Source organism: Girardinichthys multiradiatus, chromosome 7 (genome assembly GCF_021462225.1).
Source record: "Girardinichthys multiradiatus isolate DD_20200921_A chromosome 7, DD_fGirMul_XY1, whole genome shotgun sequence".
Classification (NCBI taxonomy): domain Eukaryota; kingdom Metazoa; phylum Chordata; class Actinopteri; order Cyprinodontiformes; family Goodeidae; genus Girardinichthys; species Girardinichthys multiradiatus.
The window spans coordinates 38,261,080-38,282,399 of record NC_061800.1 but is presented as its reverse complement, the minus strand read 5'-3'; the positions used below and the strand labels follow the sequence as shown (position 1 = coordinate 38,282,399).

Sequence of the window (21,320 nt, the reverse complement as noted above, 5' to 3'; positions counted from 1 at the left end):
AGCTGCATCGATGAGAGTCCTACAAACTGCAACAAGGACTGAGAGAAGCCAACCATATTAACAGTTAGCAAAACAAACCTCAAATTAACACAAAAATACTGTACATTAACATGTAGAGCAAAGACCTGATTAAGACATTACTCAGCTGCTCCACCACCAAAAATTTCATCTCTAATAGACTCTTGCTGCACTAATTTGAACAAAAGTACTGAAGTGATGGCGAGAGCTCGAGGGCTTAATAAGTAGATGTTAAAGAAGCTGAATGAATAAATTGGAGCAGCTTCTCCAGTGATTGCGAAGGCAATGTTTAAGTATGCATGGTAGAGAGGTGGAGCAGGTTCAAATTTAGAAAGGCAACGCTACTTGATTGCAGCGCAAGTCATAAATCCTGCTGATTTATTTTGACGGCAGTGATTTTCATGGGACTAACAAGGAAGCTACTAAAAGCCTTCAATCAATGTTTTGGGAAAAAAATTAAAACCACATATTCAAATTACCAGAGGTTTCTTTTAATTTGAAATAATTACTCTTCTCATGTTTGGGTTGACAAATTGCCAAGGATAACCTTGAGAAGCTTAAAACAGCTGACTACAAAAATTCCCGTCTCAATTTATATTACATTTGAGAGAATAAAAAATAAAAAATCACTTAAATGACAGAATCTTTCAAGGTGAATCAACATGCATGATTTACCTCCATCTAATATTGATATCCAGTGATGCATTAAGTCTTGAGGACAAACATATAAACACCTCGCTTTCAAAACAGTTTAATGAAGGCTTTTCATATCAATTTTAAACATCTTATGTACAGTAACTCTCCATCGGTGCCAGCAGCATCCTTCATTGTTGACCGGAACAGGACTGAAGCAGGTATTAGAGGATGATTTGGTTTTTGAAGCTGTGGTTCAGGTCTTTGTGTGGAAGCACAATTGAGTTCAGTATAATCACCTCAGAAGGAATGGTCACATTGCAACCTGAGGAGACAAAGCAAAGAGCTTTAAATCCCATGCAACAAACTAAATCATTACTCTGATGCTTTAATATTTCTCTCCTGTTCTGCTTTTTTGAGACCAAGATAAAATTAATCCTCAAAACACAGAGTCAGTGTGATGAGATTTATGTCCAAGAGAAAATGATATGGAATGCAGCTCTATAAAGAAAGTCAATACTTTTAAAGCAGATGTTCACTTGCAGGGTTAAATGTAAAATCTATTTGTAAGATTTGTTCAAATTAATGTGAATTTATATAAACAAAGCTCTGGCATTTTCTCTATTCAAAGTTTATCTAATAATGTACAGTCCCTTGAAAAAGTATCATTGGTTTTATTCCCCCCACATGTTGTCACATGACCACAAACAACAATGTAATTTATTGGGATTTATGCATCTTTGGACTCAAGATTGGTGGAGTCAGTTGTCTCTTTTAAAAGCCAGTTAAAAACATCTTTTTAAATATGCTTTTTAATAATTTATTCGTTTTTTTTAAGCCCTGTTGACTCTTGTGAAGCGTTTTAGGATTTTTAAATTTTGTATTTTATAAAGTTTTACATACTTAATGATAGACCTACACAAAGCTGTGAAATGTAAGGAAAATGATACGTTCTTTTCAAAAATAAAAAATCTGGAAAGTGTTGCATGCATTTGTATTCAGCCCATTTTACTCTAATACACTGACATAAAATCCTGTGCAACCGGCCTTTAGAAGTAGCCTCGTTAGGGAATATAGCCCTCCTATGTGGAATTTACTCTCAGCTGTTCTGTGAAGACTTTACAGGTTTATTAGAGAACAAAAGTGAACAATCAGCATCAAGAAGACTGGGAAATTCAGCTGACCCTAGCGGGGCTAGGTTATGTAATGTCATCCTAAGATTTAAGCACCTAACAGAAGACTGTTTAATTTATCCATTTTATAAGAGTCTGACAATTTCAAACCAACCAAGAAAAGGACAGCATTAATTCATAGATGCAAACAGAAGTCGAAGGGAACTCTGGAGAAGCTGCATAGAGCCACCACTCAGGTGGGAAAGTGTGTTGAGAGGACAATTATTACTAGTGCATCAATAAGATATCGAGGTTAAAATTTAGCCCAAAAAAAGTCCTGTGTGAAGTTTGGCACAAGCCATGTAGGGGGCACACCAAACAAGTGAAAAGTGCCCTGGTCAGATCAGCCCAAAATATTAATGTTTCACCCACATGCAAGACACAATATGTGGTGGAAAAATACAGCACCTCACCTCTGACACCATTCTGGTGGAAGCACCATTCTGTGGGGAAGCCAGTTATAGTTGATGAATGATTGAATGGAATGAGTCAGATAAATGTAAATTCATGTGTTAGAATGGCCTTGTCAAAGTCCTGACCTAAATCCAATAGGGACCCTGTGGCAAGAAAATCTGATGCTCTCCATACAATCTGACTGAGCTTGAGCTGTTTTACGATGGTGAAAGGGCAACATTTTAGTCGCTAGTTATGCAAAGACCAGCACATCTAGATCCGAAAAGCCTTTTATAGTAGACCAAAAAACTTTGAAAACCATATGTCCTCTTCTTACCTCCTCACAATTATGTGCTATTTTATAGTCTTTCAGAAAAAAATCCCAATAAAATGTATTCAAGTCAGTGGTTGTAATGTAAAGAAATGTGAACAGGTTTAAAATGATGTTTTGCAAGGCCCTGTAACATCCAAATGTATTTCTCAGTATTACGCATTAAAGAAAACACAATTTCCCCTGGAAAGATGACAGCAAACCCAGTAATAGAAAAACAAACAAAAAAACAAATTCTGAATGGAAATCCTGAAACGTTTCAGTCTGTTTTAGTTTCCTTTAACGAGAGAATTTGTCAGTTCCTGTTGGGCAGGTTGTCAAGAGAAATTTGAAAGAAAGATGAAATGAAAAAGAGGCCATGGAACGCATGTGAGAAAAACTTGGCAGGATTGCATCCATGTTTAGCAGATTCCTGAGAAGGAACTTCAGGAGTTTGGCAGGCAGCTGAAAGGCAAATTCGCAGATGCACGGTATTATTATGCAGAAGAATGATCCTAGAGTCGGTATTGAAGAAAAAGCCATGTCTGTAGAACCGAAACAATAATGTCTTCAGAATATGTTAGAAATTTTCATAAATCCAAAAAAATAGATGCATATTTTTATTTTAAAAAAATCATGTATTCTACATCTGCTGAACAGTTGGGTATTCAGGTTAGCAAATTTAAAGATAAAAACCCGATGTGATGATGTCTCTGGTTCCGCCTCAAATGTCCATTTAAATACCCTTTGACTGCATGTGCATGGCAGTATAATGCAGGAATCATCGACCTACTGCATCTTACAGATGATGTGACTCAGATGCTGATGATTGGTCATATATACACTACCGGTCAAAGGTTTTAGAACCCCTTTCTCATTTACTGCTCTTTATGCTTATGACTATTTACATTGTATGTAGATTCTCACTGAAGGCATCAAAACTGTAACTGAACATATGTGGAATTATGTAGCAAACAAATAATTGTAAAATAACTTTAAATATGTCTCATATTTTAGAATCCTTAAACTAGCCGCCCTTTGTAATAATGACTGACATATTAACATCTGGTCATCTATCAATGAACCTCTGGGAAGTTCTTTCAAGACTCTTTGGAAAACCATTTCAGGTGACCACCTCATGAAGCTCATGGAGAAAATGCCAAGGGAGCAAAGCAGTAATCAAAGCAAAGGGTGACTATTTTGAAGAATCTAAAATATAAAAATGTTTCGTTATTTCACACGTTTTGTTTACTATATAATTCCATGTGTGTCCATTCATAGTTTTGTTGCCTTTTGGTGAGGATCTACAATGTAAATAGTTTTAAATAAAGAGAAACATTAAGTGAGAAAGTGTATCTAAAACGATTGATCGGTAGTGAATGTCCGTATCTTCTGAAGGAACTCTGTTTCTACATTGACTGGCTGCTTTCTCCTCAGTCTAGAGCAGTTTGATGATATCCAGCAGTATTCATCACAGCGCACCGTGGTCAAAGATGAACAAATTACTATTTTGACCTAAGTGCACTGCAAGTTCCACCGAGCTGGTGCACCTCCACACTGAGGTGAGAGCGGTGCTGCACTTGCACTTTGCTTAGTGCAGCTCGAAACCCGTAGTTTTGCTGAGCACACAATACAAATAAATTGATTTCAGAGCGTAGCAGAGCTGGTGCTGCATTGAGTCTGAAGGCCCCGTTATACTTTAATTTTTGTAGGTCCATCCCATAAATCCCCAGAAAAATGCCTTGAGGTTTACAGCTGTATCATAAGCCACTGTGAAAACATTCATACTTTGGCAACGCATATGTCAACTAACAAATTACAGTACTTGTTATTGCAGAGAAGATTGCATGTATCTTCAAGTAACTTGTTTTTAGTATAGGCACAGAATTTTATTTTAGTTGCCGCATTCATTTTAATTTGAGCATTGTGTGTTATGTCTATAGTTCTGTTCTGCGCCTGAGAGACAAAACAATAGAACACCTGAGGAGAGGAACCATTAAAACAAAATGAAGAAGCAGCTCTGGACCAATTGCTTAATAATTAGATGACCCACAAAACTCATGCGAACAATAGCCTGAGATAAACCGCAGATATTTTCTTTACTAGTGATAGAAAAAGGAAAAACTGGAAGACTCACAGTAACCAGCACTTTTAGTTTTTACTCTACATTTGTGCCGGCCCCAGATGATGTCACATACCACTATGAAATAACTGCAGTCAAACAAAGACTTTCAGTGAGGCTTACCAAGAATAGTTATAGAAGGTGTGAGTTTTCCATCTCTGAAGAGTGTCTCACTGTCCATCTTTGCAAAGGGATCATTAGGGTTTGGGTCACTGGGAGTTCCTTCAACTCTTGCCCACTTGCCAATGGTACTATCCCAACCCACAATGCTGTTCAAAACACAGCACTGATCCTGAAAAACGGAACAAATGTGATAACAAACCAAAACAAAACAAAAAACATCAGGGAGTAATCATTTGTACTCAAGAATTCATGAACAGCTGATCACACTTTGTATAAAACATCAGTGTGTTTTAGGCATCCAGGGAGCTTTGTGAAGTAATATTGAAACATAGAACAGGAAATGTTTCTTTAGAGGTATACCTCAACTAAGAATATGTCCTTGTAGGCATTATGCAAGGAAAACCAATAAATCACCAGCAGCATAAATTTAGCTCAAATGCCCCCTGGTCTTCACAGGAGACACTGAATTAAATTATGGCAGCCTGAAAATCGTTAACCGAGACATCTTTGTGAGAGGCAGTGACAACAATATTTCTGGAGACAGATGAGTGTGATGATAAACTATAAGGATATCAGATGCGAATGATAGATAAAGTTGCTACTACAATGTAAAAATGTCACTTAATGGGATAACAGCCTTAGTCTGAGGTCAGCTTCATGTCAAGCAGAAATGAACATTTTTACCCATTAAAAAATATTAAATAGTAAAAATACTGACAACATCCAAGCTCAGTGCACAAAATGGCTTACCTGTAGGTTTGCACCATGAAGAATAATCGATTCTCGGACTCTGACCCCAGCACCGATAGTCACGCCGGTACCAATTGAGACATTAGGACCTAACTGCAAAAAAAATAAATACAAACAAGTTTTAAAATAGCAACAGAACCTAAGCTCCTTAGAACAAGTGAATGTCAATCCTCCAAAAGGATGGGAGGACAAAACAGTCAACTGTAAAACCATGGAAAGTTCAAGTTTCAGAGGCAGACTTAGTCATAAGGCAAAGGTAGGCAACTGACTAGGGGCCCCCCAAAAAAGGAAAATAAATATATTTTCCTAAATAGTAATACTAGGTAAACAAACTTCTCCACTCCCCTCCCCTTTATAAAAAAATGGACTGTTCAAAGTCTTGGCTGCGAACTAAAATATAGTTGGGAACAAACAGTTGTGTGTAATAAGGCTGCAGAGTATATCGTGAAAATTTCATCATCTCAATATCAGTGTTTGCAATATTTATTTAGCCAAGGCTTTAAATATTCCAAGTGTGCTGAACTGTATTTTACATGGTAATGTAATATTTAGCCAGTAGGAGTCTCACAGCAGCAGATCCCTGACGTGGATACAAATGACAATGAAAGCACAAATGTAAAAGAGAGGCTAGGAGAAAATAGGAATTTATCGCACCGTCAATGCAATATTTACCAATATAATTGTCTTTGCAAAATGTGGGAATTCTAAAACATATTTAGTAGAAGGTGTTTTTCTTTTCAGATACTAATCTGAACTAGAATTAAAAGGTAAGAGACTTCAATAGAATGAGAAGAGTTATGCAATTAGAGATTTAAGTGTGGTTTTATATTCATAAAAACCTGCCAAACAGATGTGCATTAAAAAGTAGTTCTGTTCCCCAATGGAACTGAATGAGACCCTAATTTACACAATAGTCCACATTCACTTTATTTTGAAGAACATATGAAAACAATGTGCTTTTTATAACTAAGATTTGCAGCCCTGCCATCACTTAGAACCAGTTAAAAGCAATAAGGCTCTAAATCAGGCCTGGGTATCGTACAGCACAAGAGTTAATTCTGCACACAAATCTACATATCATTAGCCTCAAAACAAAAATGCCTAAATCATATTTGCTTTTCTTTGAAAAATCTGAATTTATTTTGAAGGAGACTGCTGCTGTTCTTTAATTGGATGGCTCCAAAGTTGTCTCACACTAAACAGAGACTCCTCTAGGATGTAGAATTATTAGCAATATGTGGACTTGTAAGGAAGAGCTGTATTATATATCATCACCACAATATCAATGTGCACATCAATAATATTGCAAAGGTTGTTTTTTTCCACTTTTCATGAATGCACTGGGCTTGTCAATAAAATATCCAGCCTGTTGGAGTCTCACTGCTGAAGAGGCCCCTGGGGACCAACATGCTTAAGCCCACAATGCTAAAAGCAATAATATTGCAATCAAATTTGATATCTTTCAGCCCAAATGTAAAGCTTTTCTGTTACTGAGAATAGACTGCTGTTCGACTCTTGAATTAACACTAGACTAAACAGATACAGCAACTGTTTGCAAGCTGAATTTTATTTTTCAGTTACATTGAGCACTGCTACCAGTAGACGATAAAAGAAAAAAAATTGTTTATCAAAGAAATGTTTTTTGATCGGGTTCAGCCAAAGAGCCAGCCCCCCAACAACAATCAAAGTTACTCACATCACCTTTAGGGGAAAATAAATCAGCCCACTCTGATCTAGATCAGGTGAAGCAAGGGACATTCTTAGATCACCTCAGCTGTCAGCATCTTAACAGATAGCACCAAGTTGTAGCAACAAGCAGCAAAAGGCTACCAGTGGGTCTTAGACAAGTAAGGCCTAAAAGTTAATGACATAGTAAGAAAGTTACGGGGCCCCATGTCTGCGTTTTCCCTTGGGTCCTAGTGTGACTAAGTCTACCTCAGTTTTATTTCATTTCTTCTTGGCTGCAGTTACATTGCTTTATCTAAACAGAGGAATGGTGTTTCTATTTAGAGTTCTTACCACAGCAGTGGGATCAATATTGGCTGTGGGATGAATATAGACATTACCTGGACAGAAGCAAAGTGAGTGTGAGCTGACTTGTAGAAGTCAATATTTGGGGTAAAAAAAAAAAAGTACTGCCAGTTTCTAAACCCTACCAGTTATTTTGGGTGCCCCCTCTTTATTGGAGGCCAGTCTCTCAGGGTGAGTCGTGTGATACTGATTGAGGTACAATCGACTGGCATAAATTGCAGACCTGTGAAAAACAAAAAGAGTTTGACAGCGCACAAAAACGGAGGCATCAGGTGAGATTCTATTCTCTTCAATAGAACTTTGAATGCGATACATTTGAGTGGGTTACCAGATTTGCCATGACATAATTAAAGATAACTTTTGTCTGTGATGTTGAAGATAAAAATAATTCACTCACCCTGCAGATTTAATCTGGCTCCAGAAGCTGAGGGTTTTGTACACGTAGAGTCTGCCCTGTCCTGCCAGGGCAGTAAATATGTCCTGCTCCAGCCTGATGGCCTCTGCTCGGTGCCAGCCGTTGGTTGGCTCCTCTCTGCACGAAACAGATCGTCAGACTGAGGCTGAGAACTTCAAACGCATGTTAAAACAGAAGGTTTAAGAATCAGTCCACAAAAGAGGTCGCTATAATAGGGGCTGGATTTAGGATGATGTGGGCCCCTGGGCTAAAGACAGTGTTAGAGCTCTACCCACACAAGTTTCTTTGAAATGTTTTCTACACCTGATCTTAAAATAAATTGATATTAGGTTCACATCTACTTAAGTCTTCAAGACTTACGTAGATGCTTCTGAAAACAGAAGCTTTTTAAACAATCCTTGCATTTGTATTTACTAAAAACGTCATAAACATGGCAATATGTCTATAAAAGTCTTCATCAAAACTAAGAAACTGACCCAAAAATGTTATAGTAACTGTGTCAAGGCTGTATGAGGTGACATAAAACAATCACTGAAATACACTAAAAACAAAAGAGGTGTGAAGCATGCAGTGTAAAAGTTTGGGTTATGTGCTTCAACACCTTACAGTGATATCGGTATCCAAGTACTGCTGTTTTTACAAAACATCCATTAAAAAAAAAAAACTATCTGCCATCATCAGGTATAAAATAAATAGTGCAGATATTGCACGGGAATCTTTTGGTGATGCATGAAGTTATATTTTAAATACTCAAAAGAATTTTCTAGTAATCCTAAGCCTCTGTATATGGGGCACCTGATCTACATCTATGCAACATGCTCTCCCCAGTAGCCCAGTTACCTTTGAGGTCCACATTTTTTTAAAAATAAAACATAGTTATGGGTGAACCATCATCTAGCCTGTAGTTTAAAATGAGAGGCATAAAAGGCCTACAGACATAGAGTGCTCCAGAGCTGGGGTGAAACCAAAGCTACTTTATTTCTTGGTAATAAACCAAAAACTTAAAGAAGAGATTACATTTTCCATATTAATGCGAGTATCTTGCTTGGTGCATTGTAAGACTGTAAAGATCAAACAGAACCTTAAATATTGATGAAAAAGAATATTTTAAAGAGATCACACCCATAATGGAAAACCTACTAAAAGAAGATGTGAGAAGAAGCAAAGCAGTCCCTGAGAGACTGCAGAGAAGATTTCCATCAAGAATCTCTGATGTGCTCCAAAGTTTGCTGATTCAGCGCCCAGCTCGAATTAAGGCCTGTAGATATTAGTAGGTCAATTATTCATGGTTTGGATTGTCATTTCCTGAGATTTCCTAATTGTCCTTTTTGTATCAACTGTGAGATCAGTGTGTTGTTTTAGAATAGAAATAACCTTTATTGTGCCTCAGTGGAGACGTTCTGGTGTGCCAGCAACAAAGTGACAGGCAAGTCGAAGCAAGCGGATTCACGCAAAAAGGTAAAAATATATATTTTTTTAAATGTACAATAAGGGCAAATTTACAGGATAAATCATTTAGGAAATGAACAACATGTGCATGTAGTCAGTCAGTCAGTCAGTCATTTTCTACCACTTATTCCATAGTGAGTCACAGGGAACCTGGTGCCTATCTCCAGCAGTCTATGGGCGAGAGGCGGGGTACATCCTGGACAGGTCACCAGTCCATCACAGGGCAACACACAAACAAACATGCACACACTCATTCATACACCTAAGGGCAATTTAGAGTTACCAATGTAAATTTGTGAATAAAAAACGAGAAACTACAAGAAATAGAAGAGCTGTTAACATGTGTAAAAAGCTGCAGGCATTTAGTGAGTGGGGATAAAATGTTCTAAAACTAAGAATAAAGCACAAAATACGAGCAGGATCACTAGAATGCTAAAGGCTAACTAACAAGGCTTCACTAACTCTGCTCTGTCTGGTCTCTCCAACACTGCAAATGTTATTCCAGACCAAACAAATCTACTCCAGGTCAGTTTGCTCCTTCACCAATTCCAACATCCATTTTAAACCCTTTTGTACCCATCAACCGCTGGGTATCAGCTTACTTCCCTTGGTATTTAGGTAGTTTTAATAGATTATGTGGATAAATAATAATAAAAACGCTAAAGTCTTGCATGTTTGCAAAAGTATTCACACCCCTTAACCTTTTTAAATTGAAAGATTGAAATTCTTGCCCATTTTTCTTTGCAAGACACCACAAGCTCAGTCAGATTGGAAGAAAAGTATCTGTTAACATCAATTTTCCAAGTACTATCAGTGATTTCAAAGCTGGAAACACACTGCACAACTTTCACAGTTGTCACAGGTTTTGAAAGAATCTGCGCGTTCACACCAACAATAATGAAAGACTGGGGATCACACACTAAACAACTGCGTCTGCTGAGGGATTACAGACTACAGGATTTTTCACACCAAATAAACCCAACTGAAAGCATCAAACTCTTGTGGAAACTCTTGCAAGGTTGGCAGTTTGGAGGAAAGGATAAACATACCAGTAGGTGGTAGAAATAGAAGACACTCTTAGAATTCGGACTTGTTAAATATTTCAGTTAAACTCCCCCATAAAATGAATGATATGAGATTTTAAATATGTTACATTTAACCCACAGCTGAATATGGTTTGGACAGTGTTGACTATTTTTTGTTATACACGTGTTGAGTTTGGAAAATTAATTTGAGATTGTGACTATCAGTTATGGAATGACTTTCAATGTTGGCTGTAATCTAATCTTCACAGACAACTAAAATATTTGATTCTCAAATGTGAATTCATTAAGTCCCATTACCTTTATATTAAATATATATATTTTTTTTTAATCAGTACGTGATTGTGCTTAGGTGATACTTTGTATTATGCCCAGTGCTGTTGTGCATTTATGTTGACAATGTTTTATACCTACAAATAAAGTTGTTTTTTTTTTTTTTAAAAAAAGGTCTGTTTACAGCTGATCTCATGTCCCAGCTCCCATTTTACATTGGCTGTCAGCAACACACATTTTGGTGATCAGTTCACACTACTCGACCTCAAGAAATTAAAAAACGTTGGTTTGACTGCAACTGATGTTGGAGTGAGTTGGTTCCCTGCACTTCAGACTTTGACTGGGCCATTCTAAACCACTCAGTTGTAGCTCTGGCTGTACGTTCGCAGCCATTGTCCCACTGGAAGCTGAACCTCTGCTCCTGTTTTTTTAAGTCTTTTTTAGCTCCTTAGTGGGTTTCTTCCAAGATTGCCCTTTATTTAGTTCCATCCATCCATCCTGAAAAGCTTCTCTGTCTCTGCTGAAGATTAGCATCCCCATAGCATGATACTGCCACCATGTTTCACAAAGGAAATGATGTGTTCAGAGTGACAGGCAGTCGTAGTTTTCTACCTCACAACATTTTGCATGCAGTCCAACCATACACCACGTCTGCTCCAGTCAATTGACGTGGGCAGCCATGTACCGGTAGATTTGGAGTTCAGTTTTCAGATAATGGACTGAATATTGATCTGTGAGATGTGCAAGGTTTAGGAAGTTGCTTCATACCTTAATCCTGCTTGAAATATTTCAACAGCTGTATCCCTGACCTGCCTGGTGTGTTCCTTGGTGTTCTTAATGCTGTTTCAATCACTAATGTTCTGTAACCAACCTCTGAGGCCTTCGGAGAACAGCTGGATTAAATTATACATAGGTAGACTAATTGGGCGTCTCCAGACGTCACCAAATTAGTTCAACGGAAAATAAAAGAATTACATTATAATCCCCACCTATGCATCAAAGAATCTGTCCCTATTTTACTTTAAGACTTTTTATTAAAAGGTACATTACATTACATGCTGCTGCTTTATGCATTTATAGAAAATGAAGCATTTGATAAATAGTGGAAAAACTAAAAACTTGATTACTTAATATCTGACCTGCTGATTAATACTCACAGAGCTAATGAATGGAAAATTGGTCTATTGATTGGTTCATGGCTACATTAAATAGTTACATCTCATTTATTGTAAATAAAACGTGAAAAGACTGTTTGCACAGGACAGCTCTTCTAAGTAAAAAAATTGCATTAAATACAATAAAATACCAAATTTATTGTGACAAATCATAATATTAACATAATAAATTTTATGATTTAAAATGTTAATTAAGTGTCAAAATTAGCAAATGGGCCATGACGTGACTGTTTAACCTACACAGCAACTGAGCTGCAGACTAATCAGCGATTTGATTAGCCTTACCCCTCACACTGATGGGTCAGGCTCGTCTATACTACATTTATATTGTGATGCAATAAGACTATGAAAGGGGGAAATAGCAAACTAATCAATACATACAATATATAATGGATACAAATTTTGGTAAATTATTTTGACAGATTTATTTAATGATAATAAATGACTGTCAATACATGCATTTGTTGATTTAATTCATGGATTTCCTGTTTCATTTAAATCAGCGTTTTGGGCCCTTGATAGACAGCTTTTAAACAAAAACAATGAGAGGGTTTGTCAGGGGAGAGAAATTTTTGTTTTCTTCCGACAGAGACGGGGTAGTTTGTTATTTAGGAGAAAATCTATTCAACTCATGGATTCTTTTTAACAAAAAATAAATGAGATATTCACTTCTCTGGTTCACAGACAAAGTGAAATACATCAAAAAATACAAGACAACATTACAGCCTTAACAACAAACAAAAGCATTATGTAGAAAAGGGTGCTTTAGGCAATGGAGCAGGAGGCATTCACACAGGAACCAGCACCATCTCAACATTTTCATGGATTACACATGTGTAGCTCGCCACATATTCTGGCTGTTCTAAAGTCACACCACACAGCTTAAATCATACCGACTTACCCATCATATGGATAGCTGATGATTGTATGAAGAAACAGAAAACATGGCATGGAGGGGAAGGAGAGGAAAAAGTAAACATATGAAGAGAACCAAAGGAATGAGAAGATGAGAAGGTATTCACATGCAGTCTCAGGCATAGACCTTCATGGAAGAGAATATGCTAAAACTTACAGCAACATGTCCTGCTGGTTCTTCTGGAAGACGGCGCCAATGTGCTGGAAGATCTCTGGGTTAAACAGGTATATACCACAGTTGATAATATCGCTCACGAACGTGCTTGGCTTCTCCACATAATGTAGGACCTGTGTATGAAAAAGTCACAGTTTTAAAAGTCTTTTAAAGTTTAAACACTGATTAATGGCTAGGCTAGGTGGACAAGATTAGAGTCAGCAAATACCTCATTTGTGTCCTCGTTCTCCACAATGCAGCCATAATTCAAGGACTGCTTCCTGTTTGCCTGAGAGGGGAGACGTTTTCACATTAAGAGTCCAACAGAAAAGTTTTAATAATTGTGAACGAAACAACGGTAGCTGCTAATCGCAAAATCTCACCGTTGTGCCAAGAATAACAAAACTGTTTGGCTCTCCGTGTTCTTTCTGGAAGTTGAGCATCTCTGTGAGAGGAAACGCTGAGCAAACATCAGCATTCAGAACAAAGAAAGCCTCTGGACTGCCAGAGAGAATCTGATCTCTGAAGTGATAAATGCCCCCTCCAGTGCCCAGGGCTGCAAACTCCTGTAAATACCTGCAGTGCAGAGTGGAGAACAAAGGGAAACCTGTAATTGTTCAGCAAAGCTGGTGCATTAAGGCTGCAAATTTCCTCCTTCAGATAGATTTAAATAATTTCCAGAAGTGTCATCCTTGTTTGTCTGTACTTCTGTAATGATGAAAACAAAAGCTCTCTTGTTTACCTGATGGACATTTTGAACTCCTGCTGCGCACTAAACAGGAATCGGTTTAGTTCTTCATTTGGCTGATAAAAGCCGATGAGCAAAATCTCCTTTAGATTTGGTACCTACAGAAAAAAGAGAGCAGTCACTCATAGCAGGACGACATTTTATAAACAGGATAAATGTGAAGAAAAGAAAAGTAAAAAATATGAATAACCACCATGATTAATGTGGATAAAGTTGGTTGACTCAACATGCCAACCCATTTTTTGTTTAAAAACTTCCAAAACGTCCCGGCCTCTTTTCAGATGTTTCCTTCTTTGACAATAAATCCAAAAAAGTTTACTATGAATCTATGGCGAGCATTTCCACTGTTCTGCCCTTTGCAAAACACTATTACTTTGTAATTAATTCTCTGTAGCTGTTGTACAATTTATTTTTCAGTCAGTTGTCACTAAATAGGGATCCTGGAAAATGACATCAACTCATCAGTTGGTAAAAAAAAAAAAAAAAGTACGCCCTGTTTAAATTCTAGAATTTTATAAATTTTTCTACATATCTAGGTGTTTTTGGGTATCCTTAATCTTTCACAAGCCTTTTCATTTAGACTTAGTTTAACAAATAATGCACTCTCAGTCTATGGTTTGATTTAAATCACTTTAGGAAGGCCGGATCATTCTTTTATTTAAGAGCTGATAGAGGGGGTATTTTCTGTTTACCTCAGCTATAAATGTTGCAACATTTGTTTGCTTTCATAATGCAAAACTACCAAGGTGAATTTCAAAAAAATCTCACTAAGAAAGGGGTGTTGGGTGAGAAAAGGAAAAATGTGCACTAGGTTTAAACAGTGGGCCGTGCTGTCTGAGGATACAGAACCAAAAAGTAAAAGGTTTAAAACAAAATGAAAATTAAAAGGACTGAACAATGCAGAAATAATTTAACGGATGAATAAACAAACCTTTAATAGAATATCTTTTTTTTTTTTTTACAAAAAAGGCATTTATGGTTATTTTGCTGTGTATTTGTTTATGTTGCTGTGCTGCAGCTCATTATAAATGTTTTTTTTATCCGTTAACTTGCTTTGCATCAGTGTCAGTGGGCGAGGACATTACTGTACCAAAGTGACGTTATTTTATGTTCCACTGCAACAAATGAAATAGAAGAAAATGTAATAAATGCTGAAATAAGTGTATCTCATTTAGACATGTAATAACTTTAAATTTGAACTAATTAATTTTGCATTTTATTATTCCATTATATATTAAATAAACTTAAAGTTTAAATGATTATTAAAACATTCTTATTATTTCCTTCTTTATTTTAATTATAACATGTACAAGTTGTTAATTAGGTTGATCTATTAGTTACAGTTTGGCAGTCTGAGTGTCTATCTTTTGCATAAATTTACGGATACATCTAAATAAATTTAACCATTGAAAAGCACATTTCTTTCAGTGATTCAATTGAAAAATTCAAACTCATTTCATTGGGTACATTAACTCCGCACAGACTGATTTATTTCAAGCATTTATTTCAATTGCTTTCGATGATTATCGCTGACAGCTAATGAAAACCCAAACTAAATACTGACCTACTGAAAAGTGTATCCATTCAATGTACAGTATGTACACTAAATACATAGGCTGAGCTCTTATTGCATTAATTGCTGTATCAATGAGACATGGCAAGGAGGCTGAATAACCCATAGATCCTATCTGGAGTTTAGGTCATAAAACTTTGTTGTCCTTCCCTTGAGAATCTGAATGGGCTTTGCTTCATAGTCCTCTAAAGGCTGCAGCATTCCCTCTAGCTTGAGCACCTGTTTCTACAACAATTTTTCCTTACACCAAACTTTCCATTCTTTCATTTGCTGAAAGCCATAATAAATACAATTAGCAGGAAGACATCACTGGACTATATCAGTGTATGTAATGAATCTATAGGACAGTTTCACCTTTTTAATTAAATCAATGACATAAAACTTGTTATTGCTGAAACTGTACATCTATACACAAAATGGAACAGCTGATGGCAACAGAGAGGCACTCACTTTCACACATGCTTCAATGTGATGCTGAAGCATGGGGACACCAGCCACTGGAAACAATGGTTTGGGAACTTCAAAAGACAATGGTCTGAATCTTGTCCCTGAAAAGCAACGAAAACACCCGATTTCCTTTAGCAAAACAGTTTAATAGAAAAACTAAAAGCAATAGGGTTTAAAATGATGCAGCATCAAGTCAAGTCTAAATAAATTACAAGTATAAACAGTAGAAAATCCTGTGTAAATGCGGTCAAACATCTAACTTAACCGTTTATCCTTTAGCTGCGAGCCTGTTGAGAATAAAGACCATTAACATTAAACATTGTTAAAAGGTCTCTTGTTTAGTAAGCCACGTCAGTCATATAAACAAGCTCAGCCAGTTTCCCATTAGCAGATTAGCTTCCCAGTAAAAACACCAACTCCACCGGCTGTGGAAACAAGACAAAAGAAAGATGAACTCTCACCTTTTTGGGGTCCTCCGATTAAAATGACCGCCTTCAGCATGTTATCTGTGGAGCTGTTTAATAGACAGAACACCTGCCTGCCGTCTAACTGTAACAGCTGACTGTACACTTCCGCGTCCACGTACTACTTGTGACGTCACTGGATTGCAGTGAAAACCCGGAGCAGAGTGTGGGACAGGACTGGGGTGGAGATGCGCGATCCTGTTTCTAAACTAGAAATCACGTCTTGAAATATGTTGTAAAATTTGTCTAAAACAGAATATATGTCTAGAAAAGTGTAAATGTGTATATAAAAATTAGCTCAGTAGTAAATAAAGACAATGAACGACGAAACAGAATCAAATTTATTGCCCAGTCAGTTTTTACACTGACAATATTTCTTGCTGTGTTGGTGCAGGACGCTTAGAAATGGATGCAAACAACCAAGAGCCAACCTAGAATATTACTTTAAACAGCATAAACACATAGAAAAATACACATGCAGTTCCTTGAAAAGTATTAATACACCTCGACTGTAGAAACCTTTTGTGGCTTTCTTTTTTTCACTGATTTAAAAAGGGATGGTTTGTGGAGCGCACAGCTGTCCCTGTTAGCTTCTGAGTCTGTTGCTCCAACGTGGTTACCATGAACCTCTTTGCTGCTTCTCTGATTGCTTTCCTTGCCTGCTGGTTTAGTTGGACAACAAAGTCTTGGTAGGTCAGAAAATGTACCATACTCTCTCCATTTTCAGATGATGGGTTGAAAAATGCTTTCAATTCAATTCAATTCAATTCAATTCAATTCAAAAATACTTTCTTAATCCCAAAGGGAAATTAAATGTTGTTGCAGCTCATATTATGAAGGTTTTCTCAAAGAGCCGTTGTAGATGCTGATGGTTGTGGGCAGGAAGGATCTCCTGTAGCGCTCCGTCTTACAGCAGATCTGAAGAAGCCTCTGACTGAAGACACTCTGTTGTTGTAGGACAGTCTCATGAAGAGGATGCTCAGGGTTCTCCATAATGTTCTTCATTTTATGAAGAATCCTTCTTTGCACAATGATCTCCAGAAGTTCCAGAGGAGTCCCCAGAACAGAACCAGCCTTCTTTATCAGCTTGTTGAGCTTTTTTAAGTCCCTGGCTCTGATGCTGCTTCCCCAGCTGATGATGGCAGAAGAGACCACACTTTCCACAACAGACTTATAGAAGATATGCAGCATCTTGCTGCAAACACCAAAGGACCTAAGCTTCCTCAAGAAGTACAGTCTGCTCTGTCCCTTCTTGTAGATGCTTCACAGTTGCATCTCCACTCTAGTCTGATGTCCAGGTGAACACCGAGGTATTTATACTCCTCCACCACCTCCACCTCTTCTCCCATGATATAAATAGTTTTTGACTTTTGTTTTAGTCACGTTCAAAATGAGATGATTGTTTCCTCACCATGCCACAAAGTGGTCCACCACCTTCCTGTACTCAGCTTCTTGTCCATCTCTGATCCACCCCACGACTGCAGAATCATCCGAGTATTTCTGCAGATGACAGGAGTCTGTCTTGTACTGGAAGTCTGAGGTGTACAGAGTGAAATGGAATGGTGAGAGTACAGTCCCCTGTGGTGCTCCTGTGCTGCTGACTACCTGGTTAGACTCACAACCCTTTAGTCTCACAAACTGTGGTCTGTTTGTCAGGTAGTCTTTGATCCAGGAGATTGTTGAGGCCTCCACCTGAGTCTTCTGGAGTTTCTGACAAAGCAAATCAGGTTGGATTGTATTAAATGCACTGGAGAAATCAAAGAACATGATCCTCACAGTGCTGCTGCTTTGTCCAGATGACAGTGGGTTTGTTGAAGCAGGTGTTTGATGGCATCTTCAACTCCAACTCCACAGCGACAAGCAAACTGAAAGGGGTCCTGATGGTTTACTGTTTGCTTACTCAGGTGGGCCAACAGGAGTTTCTCTAGGACCTTCATGATGTGAGATGTCAGGGCAACAGGTCTATAGTCACTGAGAACTGAAGTGCTGCTTTAAAAACTAACCCTGCTGAAAACTTCTGCACACCTTTAATTTTGACCCGTCTGGTATGTTCCTTGGTATTCAGGATGCTACATTAATTAGGTGACCTCAGACTGATGGGGTATTTTTCACATTGGTTTGGATACTTTTTTACCTTTATGAAATGAAATGCTGATGAATTTACACTATCCGTTGTTGCTTATCTAATATAAAGCATGTGTTCAATAATCTGAAATATTTACGTGTGGCAAACAAAGCCAAAACAGAAGAAATCTGTAACGGTGGCAAATTACACTTTGCACAGCACTGATTAACCCCAAAGAGCACTGTGATTGTCCAGCCAGATGCTCTTCAAGCAGCCAAGGTCTACAGTGAAGATCAGAGGGGATTAGGCTTTTACAGCAGCGGCTCCTAGGCACTGAGACAACCTGCTACTTGACATTCACTCTGCGGTGTCTACACATTCTTTTAAATCCCTTAGGAAACTCACTTTTTTACTTGGGTTAGGGTTAGTTTGAGTTCAAGTCGAATCCAATCAGCTTCTTTATGCTGTGGTGTTTTATTGTTGTTGCTCGTTTTTCTTCATCTTTATCATATGTGTTGAAATTTATATTGTTTAATTGAACTTCACTGTATTCGTTAATCTGACTGAATACTTCACCCCCCCCCCCCCCCCCCCCCCCCCCTTTAAACTAACTTGGTCAGCCTTGTTATTTAAGGTGCTATAGAAATAAAATTCACATTGACTGTCAAATATCATCTTTATCATATTGTTACACAAAAGGGCTGTAGAGATTAAGTTATGCACATCAGTAACTACATTAAAACCAAGTTCTTAAAGCGATGGCCTTCAAGCCAAAAGAGTTTGAGGCGTTTACACATTTGTAAGTATTACTAATTGGAAAAAAACAAGCTATTTTGTTTTCATGTGACTTATTGTTTTGTGCGATATCGTATGATATCTGTTTCCCATAAATGAGACATGCAATTTGGCTATGATACAAAATAGTAGTTGTTGATGACAGATAATATTTGATTACAAACAACGCTTTGTCACCTCTTCAGTCCGTCTTGTTTCTCAGACTCAGACAGATCTTCTGAATACACACAAAGTAGGTTAAGATGTTATTTAAGAGTTACTGCAGTAGGAAAAATAACTCAGCTGTCAGTGTGCAAGACTCATAAAGACAGAAAATAGTGAGCACACGTCTCCAATGGAAAAGTATGCTTTCATACCTCCTCATTAAAACATAACCTGAAGTAAAACCGTCTCCTGAGTGGTGGTATTCAGAACTCAAACGAATGCAAGTCAGGTGTGAGTTTTCATCAAACAACATGCAATAACATTTCAGTCAACAATCACCAGGGGTGAAGGTGCTCTGGTGCAGGCACCTTTGCAGGAGCAGCAGAGAAATGTGCACTTTCAAACTGTCTCCAAAGTTTAGACATGTATTTCTTTTATTTGGCTCCTTCTCAACCTAACCAGATAGTATTTTCTTTTTTAGTGTATTTAACTAATCTTTTTTTATAGGTTGTTACAGTTTTGGAGTTTTTAATAATTACACCTGATACAAAATGCTAAAAATATGAAATTTTGCGAAATTTGTTTAGTTTCTGGTGGCTCTTCTAAACTATATGAAGTCTCTTTGCAGATAAACAATCTGTAGAGTTACAAAGTCCAAACCAAAATGTGTTATTCTTACCTAATGAGGGTTTTCTTTATTTATATGACAAACAATTTGTTCTGTTCTCCTATTCTTCACAGATCCATTTGATAATCAAATAGGCATTTTGTAAGAGGAATCTCAGAAAGACATTTCCTAAAAGGGAGCATTAAGGCCATGTGTTACTCATAAAGACCTCAAACTAAACCTTTCATCTGCAAAAGGGTTCCTACACATTTTAAAGTCAAAATTACAAACGTATCCAGACTCAAATTCACTGAATTCATTGTCCTTTTTAGCTCATTTTAAATTATAAATCTGAAGATTATTTCTGGCAGATTTAATACTGTGCCTAGACTTTAAATATCGAACCAGCAAAACTCACAGACAGAAGGTAGATGGATGGATGAACAGATGTATGGATAGAAAGATAAAAAATATACTGTTTGAACGATGGACACTGGGACTGATGATGAACAATGAACAAAAGTGTGGAAGAATACAACTTTTAGACAAGGGGGTAGGAAACAATGTGTGGAAATACAAATATTTTCACATTATTTTCCTGGAAAATTCTAAAACAAATCCCAGAATTTTCCTGACTGTGAAGTAATCCTGTTGCAAGAACTCCTGGTCACTTCAAAAAGTCCTTGATGGACCATAGGTGTAGCCAAAAATTATCTCTAATTTCCCGTAGGCAGTGTTCCTGAAACACAAAAAAATCTAAATGTCTTTATGCTCCACAGTTTTGTTTCTAAATGGCTGTATCAAAGATTGTCTTAAATTTCAGAAGATCAGAAGTTCCAGGTTTTGAAATAATCCATGATTACACTAAACCTTCAATATTAATATTCTCAACCTTGAATGGCAACCTTTTTATTCACTGCAATGTTTACATGTTTGCAACTTTGAATGCGAAAAAAGGTTCAGTTACGAGAAAGCATTGGGTCTAAAATGATAGTTTGTCATCCTTTTTGGATGCATTATTTAAATTGCCTGTCAAACCTGATGCATCTCGCATGTTACCTCTGTTAAGTCCGCTTCTGATTGGCTGACAAACCCCTCATGACTTCTTCTATCGCAGAAGGCTTAGGCGTACGGTGAGCTGCCAAGTTCTCAAAGACTCAAAAACAGGACAAACCAGAACCCACCAGGAAGACCTGTCAAACTGGTTGCATACATTTTAACTCCAACATCAAAAGGCCTGGTGCTAGAAGAGACCAGCACAGTCTCCCCTTTTTAGAGTGACCTATGGCAGAAAAAACTGCCTGATAAGAAGCACAAGTTGGTTCGGTCAAAGCCAATAAATAGGCTTTGTGACCCATTTAGGTGCTCTTTTCCTGTTCTGTTTTGGTTCTGAAAGCTGACAGATCAAAGTTGGTTCCAAATCTTTAATGTAATTTTCTTTTATTTTCCCTATCAGATTAATGTAGAGATTAGACTGAAAATTAGACCATAAAACCCCTTT

The 21,320-nt window shown here is 37.4% G+C and overlaps 1 protein-coding gene across 4 annotated transcripts; it reads right to left on the bottom strand.

The window, feature by feature from the left end:
- Positions 1 to 753: 753 nt before the first annotated feature.
- Positions 754 to 16,363, bottom strand: gmppaa (GDP-mannose pyrophosphorylase Aa). Of its 4 annotated transcripts, XM_047369596.1 has the most exons (14): positions 16,206 to 16,363; positions 15,748 to 15,845; positions 13,719 to 13,822; positions 13,360 to 13,552; positions 13,206 to 13,265; positions 12,980 to 13,110; positions 12,809 to 12,823; positions 7,950 to 8,084; positions 7,678 to 7,775; positions 7,541 to 7,587; positions 5,522 to 5,614; positions 4,772 to 4,940; positions 2,237 to 2,266; positions 754 to 976 (listed from the first exon to the last, which is right to left on the bottom strand). In XM_047369596.1, the coding sequence occupies exons 1-14, from the start codon at positions 16,243 to 16,245 to the stop codon at positions 876 to 878; spliced, it is 1,314 nt and encodes a 437-aa protein (XP_047225552.1). In that variant the 5' UTR covers positions 16,246 to 16,363; the 3' UTR covers positions 754 to 875. The 4 variants fall into 4 exon arrangements, with proteins under 4 accessions (XP_047225552.1, XP_047225554.1, XP_047225553.1 ...); XM_047369598.1 differs by lacking the exon at positions 2,237 to 2,266 and having other exon boundaries at positions 16,206 to 16,362; XM_047369597.1 differs by lacking the exon at positions 12,809 to 12,823 and having other exon boundaries at positions 16,206 to 16,362.
- Between the last annotated feature and the right edge of the window lie 4,957 nt (positions 16,364 to 21,320).

Bases quoted from the DNA above. Each gene is read 5' to 3' on its own strand.
- gmppaa (XM_047369596.1), bottom strand. From the start codon at position 16,245: ATGCTGAAGGCGGTCATTTTAATCGGAGGACCCCAAAAAG. The intron at 15,846-16,205 runs GTGAGAGTTCAT...GTTGCTTTTCAG, and splicing joins AATCGGAGGACCCCAAAAAG to GGACAAGATTCAGACCATTG. The intron at 7,588-7,677 runs GTAGGGTTTAGA...GCTTCTGTCCAG, and splicing joins GGGGGCACCCAAAATAACTG to GTAATGTCTATATTCATCCC.